This window comes from Triticum aestivum, chromosome 7A (assembly GCF_018294505.1).
Source record: "Triticum aestivum cultivar Chinese Spring chromosome 7A, IWGSC CS RefSeq v2.1, whole genome shotgun sequence".
In the NCBI taxonomy this organism is placed as follows: domain Eukaryota; kingdom Viridiplantae; phylum Streptophyta; class Magnoliopsida; order Poales; family Poaceae; genus Triticum; species Triticum aestivum.
Window position 1 is genome coordinate 22,427,798 of NC_057812.1, and position 7,393 is coordinate 22,435,190.

Below are 7,393 nucleotides of genomic sequence, written 5' to 3' on the forward strand. Positions count from 1 at the left end.
AAACAAAGGCAGGTGGGGCGCGAGCAGCACCGAAAGGGACCAAAACTCGTGGGCCGTGTCGGGCACGGGTGCGACTTTTCTAGCACGAGCAGATCTGGCCTCGGTACCCGGCAATTAATACGAAGTTAATGAATTCCGGCCGGAACGATCAGGCAGGCGCGTGCCAGCTGCGCAAACAACAACTACTGGTTTCTTTTTTTCTGAGAACAACAACTACTAGTTTCCTTTCCTATACTATTCCGTGCTCATAACAGACGCCACAAAAAACAGGCTATCTTGAAGGAGATCAGGCCAGATGCGCCATCCTTTCTCCGTTTCTTCCTCTGCCATGGCTCTACCAAACCTCGCCGCCGGGCCCTCCCGTCGTCGGCGCCTGCCCGCCGCCGGGCCGACCAGGCCTTCTCGACCCGACGCATGCCTGCGCTGGGCGTCGGCCGTCGTCGAAGCACGCCGCTGGGTCGGACGTGTGACGTCCAAGCACGGCACACCGCCGGATCGATCCCCCGCGTCGATGTAATCCTGGGCCATCGTCGGTGCACGTCGCCGGATTGAAACTCGCGCCGTCGGCGAAGCGGCCCGCCGGTGCCGACGTATGATTGGGCTGGTCGTCCAAGCCGTACGTGGCAGGATGGATCGATCCTGGCCATGACTGAAGCACAACGTCGGATCCAACTCATACCAGGTAAATTCCTTGTTCGTTCGTTTCGAATCAGTTTACGCTCTAAGTCGTTGTATAATCCTCATGTTGAAATCCTCGTCCGTTATGGGAGGGATCGAAGTGGATCATCCATGGCTAGTGGCGGTAGTCCAAATCGTCCATGACACCCCGGGCAAAGATGAGAAATTTAATTAACCTTCACGTCGGTAAAACACACGGTTTGTACATAGATCCATGCATAATCTCCCGGTCTGAAAACATAAAACAAAAAGAATAAAACCAGAAAGGGAATCTAGCTTCTCTAAGAAGAACAATACAAAGATCTCTGTACACATCTAATGAGCTATTTATTTATTTGTTATCAAGGCCTGAATACTCTGCACTGAATTTTTGTCAACAGTGCTAGGCATATGAAAAACAAGTATAATGAGAACATTTACAGCCAGACTAGGCAAATCCGGACCCTTAAACACTCACGGACGCGCTCACGCACCCGGGCTTGTCTACTGGCAGTGATCGGCCAGTCATCAAATTTGCTCATCTGTATCCGGATACCTCAATATTAAAAATCTCAAATCCATGCAAAGAAAAAAAAAATCCATGTACTATGTAGATCAACTACCGTAGTCCTCGTGGGAGTTGTCCACTATCTCCGTGCCCGGCTCCGGGTACATGGGCGGCAGCCACAACTTTGGCTCCTTTGGCTGATCCGCATCGGCCTCCGCATCCATCTCCGCTTCGACCTCATCGAAGAGCGCGTCGGTTGCCGCTCGTTCCTGCCAGATGAACTATCGGTGGTTGTCGCTCGTTCCTGCCAGATGAACTATCGGTTGGCATCCACGTAGACCTCATCCTGGATGGGCTCCAAGATTGTTTGTTGCTCCGCCATCTCGTCCACTTGGGTGACGGCGAACTGGGCCTCCGCGTCCTTCACGTTGAAGCCTGGAGCTGGCGAGCTGGCGCTAGCTCATGCTTCGGCTGCTCCGCCTCGTCCTCCTTCGGATCCGCCACCTCCATCAGAGTCGGTTGCTGCTCCTCTCCCTCCTCCTCCTCTTCCTCCTCTGGCTTCAGTGAGTCCGGAGGCATCTCGGCAGTGATGCGGGCGGCGAGCGCGGCGCGTCTCGCCCAGTTCTCCTGCTCGATTTGGTACGGCGCTCCGACGTGAGCATAACGTACATGGTTATCTTCTGTCGGACCATGGCGAAGCCGGAGAGCGTGGAAAAAGCGGCGGAGCGGGAGAGAGGAGGTGGATGTGCTCGGGTTGGCGGCGCGGAGAGGGGGAAGATGGATGGGTTAGGGTTGGGGGATGCCGGCCGGCTTAAATAGTCAGATTTGGCCTCGGGCGGTGAGCCGGTGTGGCGCCATGCGGCATTCACACCCCCCAACCGAGTAGACACCCATCAGACCACTGGGTTTCGGGGCAATTCCACGTGGGACCCCATCGCCATTCCAATGACTGAGCTACTTGGTGGTGTAGTAGTATGGCGGCTACAGCTGCTCTGTCCAGGCCGGCGAGTTATTGCCGGCGACACCCCCTGCAGCCCGCTGACCCTCTTTGCCATAAGAGGTAGTGCCTAACCGGCCGGCGCTGCAGCTACCTCCCTTCTTCTTTGTTTACGGCGGCACTTGTTGTGTGTTGCCAAGTTGATCTTGCCGGCGACCACCATCTCTGGATCCTCCGTCTCTGGCTTCGGCGGCACTTCAGATATCTCTATCGGGTCCATGCGGCAGTGCCCGGGGAGAAGGGTGGGAACTAGGGTCGAGGGTGTCGGTGATCGAAGCGGAGCAGGTTGGAAAGCATGGACTTTAGCACGGAAACGACTTGGAATGGTCCAAATGTGTAAGCTCCGGTGGGGTTTTGCCTCAGTTTGGGGTGTCGGGGCCTACGTGGCGGAGGTCCCGAAGCCTGTAAACCGCCCCTCGGTTTGGTGACAGTTTGACGGAATTCAAACGCGCGGATGCGTATACAACATTGGATGATGAAAAAAATGTCGATCATGGCCGGATTTGGGGTGTAGCCAGGGAGTTGCACTAACCTACTCCGCCTCAAACACCCGGGCGTCTCAAACCCGCCTCAAACACCCGAGCGGACATCTCGGTCAGTGATCGATAAAAAAAAACCCTAGACGAGCGCCTCAAACGGGTCTCAAACGTCTGGGCTAACCGATATCAAGGCGGATATGGGGCGGCCAGGCGCATCCGCCATGTAGGTCCCGACCCACACTGGCCCACCCAACCCAGATATATCCCCACCCCCAATCCGCTCGTCAGACCAAACGCTAGCCACTTCACTTCATTCCTACCCACTCCCCTCCGCCACCTAAGCTCCTGCCTCGTGATCTCCGGTCTTCTTCAGCAATGACGGGCAGCGGATCCGACGACGATCAGTACAAGATCCGTCGACTGGGTTGTCGTCACGTGCTGTTTGGAGGAGGCAATGGTCGTCCGCATTGCACTCTGCCGCTTCGACAGAACACGGCTGTAGATGCTCTAACCTCCTTTTCTTAATGGATCATCCTACTTACTACTGATGATGGATCCAATTTGGATCGGTGACATCGAACAAGTCAAGGCCAACAACAGGCCCATGTACTTGCACCGCTCCAGCCTCATCCCCCCACTAATCCGTCGCCCCTCTCTCTCCCTCGCGGAACGCCGAAACCCATATGCCCCGAGCCGCTCAAACCCTAAGAATTCCGGCCGCCTCCTCTCCCCCTCTCCGGCCGCCCCTCTCCGGAATCTTGGGTAGCTAATCTCCCCGATCCGTTCACCTCTAGTTTGATCCAGTGATTCTTTGGGTTGTGGTCGCTTCGCCACTAACCGAACGATCGTTCCCCGTCGCCTGCTTGTTTCTAGGCGTACCGTCGACGAGGAAGCAGCGAGATGGTGCGAGGTCGTCAGGGCGGCGGCGGGCGCAAGCGGCAGGAGAGGCGTCTGCCTGATTTCCCTGTAAGCCTCTCTTCTTTTCCCTTCCCGATCCATGTGCCTCGCTATCTGTTTGTCAGGATCTAGGTGTTTGTTTGGAAGCCTCTGCTCCCTCGTGGCCACTCGATTTTGCAGTCCCCCTTTTTCAATGGGGGTGCTCTGGATCATCACTTTTTGAACCAAATCGACTTGGTGCCTTTGTTCATCAATTTGAACCGACTGACTGGGTACCTCGGTTCATCAATTTGAACCGACTGACTGGGTGGCTTGGTTGATTGGTTTGAACCAACTGAAGGGGTGGCTTGGTTCATCGGTTTAAACTGATAGGGTCTGATTGATTAGTTGTAGTTCTTGTTGAACCATAGTGATGATTCATTCCAGTGTCTTAAGGATTTTGTTTGCCATTAAGTTCATTATACATCTGTATTATATAGTTTTTTGTGTTACAAAAATATGCTGCTCCCCTAAAAAAGATGGGCAGTCCAATGTATTGCAATTTGAGGTTATTGTGTTTTAAATGCTTTTGTTCAACAATTCTTTGTTATATCATATTTACCCAATTTTTCATTGAACTATGGTGCAAGGATCATTTTAATATGATCAGATTTAATGATCAGTTGTAATAATTCTTATTGCACCCATAGTTCAAAAAAGAGCTAGGCCTAATTGTGCGTTTTGCCACCGCCTTGTGCTTTACTGACCAAAGCGCATGCTTATGCGCAATTATGTGCAGATTAAGCGCAGTTATGCGCAATGCGTTTTGCCAACGCCTAGAACCTAGGCGTGCTTAAGCGCTCGCTTAGGCGCGCCTTTTTAACTATGATTGCACCTAGGTGCAATGATCAATTCCATTGTCTTGCTGGATTTTGTTTGGCGTTAAGTTGAATATACATCTGCACTATATTTTAGTTTTGATGTAATGTTACTGCTTCGCAATGAAGATGCCCAGTCCAATGTACTGTAATTTGAGGTCATTTTATTTAATGTCCATTATTAAATCTTAATTCATCTTGATGCATGTCTATTGTAAGTCGAGGCTATTTTATTTAATGTCCATTGGTAAATCTTAATTAATGTCGATGCATGTCTAATGTGTTTTGAATGCGTTTGTACAACCTTTTTTTATTAAATCAGAATTTTATTAAGATTCTGTTTTAGTAGTCATGGTTACTCAATTTTTGTTTTGGTTTTTGTGTAGCCACGTGAAGATGACAAGTCAGTGAAGAAATACCTACATGGTAGGGTCAAGAAAGCTGTAAGTGCTTGTTTTGAATCTGTACATTTTGTTTTCGTGTACCTTCTGCAAGCTTGTTTTGCAACTTCTTCTACCTGCCCACTTAAATGTCGGTTTAGGGGTCCAAATCTGTCCAGAAGTGGCTCATATTAGAACAGTAGACTCATATTAGTGTTTTTGATTTTCTGCAAATTTTTCAAATTTTTCTGACATGTTCAAATTTTCTCCATAGTTTGAAATTTTTGCTGCCCGGAAAACCCAAAAGTTCTGCCGAAAGTTGAAAATAGGGGTATTATGACAAATACTGCAGTACACACTGAAATACATGTAATTCTCGAAAGGTTATTCTCTTAATTGTAGAGAATGGCATAAGTACAAGTATGAGAAAGCTGGAGTGGCACATATCCCATTCTTGTTTTTGTAATGGCATTTCTCCAATCGGTGACAGTTGCAATTGCATAGATCCAATTAACCCTTATATTATTAAGGCATTCCGTAAGGAATGTACTTCTAAAAGCATTGGTGTCAGACATTACTTATGTCATGTTCTAATTTCTTCATAGGAGCTCGATGATTACAGATTACCGACCATATTTGAGATTGAGGAGCCACAAGTCGTCCAGAGGAACCGTGGTCTGGTGACCATCTATAACAAGATGGGTCAACTGCGCCGGAGGTCTGTTTTTCAGCTGTTCTTGCCTGTACGCTGTCTTTCTTCTGTTAATTCTCTAGCTGTGTTGAGCCTTTAGCAGTCTTACCCTTTCTCCCTGGCTATAGATGGTATTTCTTCTGCATCAATGTGATATTAGTTGTCTCTAACCTCTAGGGCTCATTTTAAACTCACTTAGCAATTAAAAAATGTAGAAATCATGGTTGATGTCACACTGTTATATTTGGCCTTGTAATAACTTTTTCTGTGCTTTAAAAACAAAATTAAGATGTTTTCAATATTGTTTCACATGAAGATGACGTGATTTCTCTTAAATTGAGAAACTGAAACATGTGGATTTATATTCATAAAAGAGACCTGGTGCATGTTGGGCTGTTGGCTCAGTCATTACATTTACATTGAGAAACTGTATTCCCATCTTTACATTTTAGTACCCCATTTATTGGGGCACAAGAGTAGCGCAACATCTTAATTAGTGATATCAACAAATGAGAATTAAATTTCTGCTGAAGTGAATAAACTCTGAACTTCTATGTTATTGATCTTACTATGTACCATTTGACATGTCTCAGGTTCTATAAGCTGATGATTGAGGGTCGCCAGGGGTCTAAAGAAGGAAATTTCATCAAGGATAAACTAAAAGTCTTTCTGAAGGAAGTAAAGATCCTCCAGGATCAGGTCAAGAAACTGCGTGGAGTGGATGGTTACTTCAAGATGCCACCTGTCCTTGCGGAGGACCTGGTTTTGTTGAAGTAGACTCTAGGAAACCCGCTTGTGCTACTAACTAAACCACACCAATTTTGGAGTGTAACTCTTGCTAAGCTGTCCTATGTGGAGATGGAGCATGCCTCAAGCTGCTCTTCGCAACTAAGATGTCCTTTGGTGTAGAAGCATTTTTCAAGCTGCCATGCTTGAAGAGGAGTCGAATTGGTTGCGGGGTAACCCTCTGCTGCAAGTTAGGGTAAACCTCACCCATTCTGGCCTGTAATCGCAACTAAGCTAGATGAAAATTGTTTTTGGTAGTGGTGGATAATGCATCATGCGTCATATGTAGACTACTAAATTTCCACCAGCTTTTTCCACAGCTGCCTGAAAACGTTTGTTAGCATATCTGTGAGAATTTCTGTAAGTGCTACGACTTATTATTTCTTCTGTTCTTGGGTTGCGTGGTAAAAAAGCCCCCTTGTGCTGTAGGGAACATACATTCTAGTTTGAAATTAACTACTTTTCCTCTCTTCGGAAGAGAAGTTGTGGGAAGATTGCATATAGGAAAATTTGTTAATTTTGGAGTATGTGTTGTTTGAACGCTAGAATGTTGGCCATAGTACTTTATTCCTTCACATTTCTGGCTTATATTGTTTTTCATGATTATGTAAAGCAATATTCACACAAGTGCCACAGTGTTAGTGGCAGCAACGGAGCTAGCTATATCAGTAACATTATAATCGTTTCCAATAATCCATTGGCTGCTGTGCAATAGTCAGTATCTTTTTTTGTTGTTGAGCAGATCAGTATCTTTTATTTCAATTTGGGGTCCGCTGAATGATATTCATCTGCACGATGGGATTGATGACTTCCTGGTTTGGAAGTGGAATGCAGATGCTAAGTTCTTTGTCAAGTTTGCATAAGACATTCGGTTTCATGGGCAAATTTTTGCTGGTGGGCCCAGCCGGCTAAAGGATTGAAACACACATTTGAAGGAGAGAAATGAATGAATGCATTTTCGAGCAGGACGTCTCCTAGTTTTTCAGTGTATCGTTTGATGAAGCTTGCCAGGATTATTCCCAATTCAGCCGATGGCAGATGCTGATAACCCAGCTGTTGCTGTACGTACTCTTTACTTTTTTGTTCCTTTTTCATTCTGTTTTACTTATGCTCATTGAGCTGCATTGTTTCTCCATTTCCC

At 47.2% G+C, this 7,393-nt stretch overlaps 1 protein-coding gene across 2 annotated transcripts; it reads left to right on the forward strand.

Moving 5' to 3' along the window:
* The first annotated feature begins 229 nt into the window (after positions 1-229).
* On the forward strand, positions 230-6,753 carry LOC123153366 (uncharacterized). 2 transcript variants are annotated; one of them, XM_044572520.1, is made up of 5 exons: positions 235-682; positions 3,515-3,607; positions 4,782-4,838; positions 5,381-5,493; positions 6,060-6,753. In XM_044572520.1, exons 2-5 carry the CDS (start codon positions 3,542-3,544, stop codon positions 6,241-6,243), a joined length of 420 nt encoding a protein of 139 aa, XP_044428455.1. In that variant the 5' UTR covers positions 235-682; positions 3,515-3,541; the 3' UTR covers positions 6,244-6,753. The 2 variants fall into 2 exon arrangements, 1 of the variants encoding a protein (XP_044428455.1); XR_006476459.1 differs by lacking the exon at positions 3,515-3,607 and having other exon boundaries at positions 230-682.
* Positions 6,754-7,393: the final 640 nt, after the last annotated feature.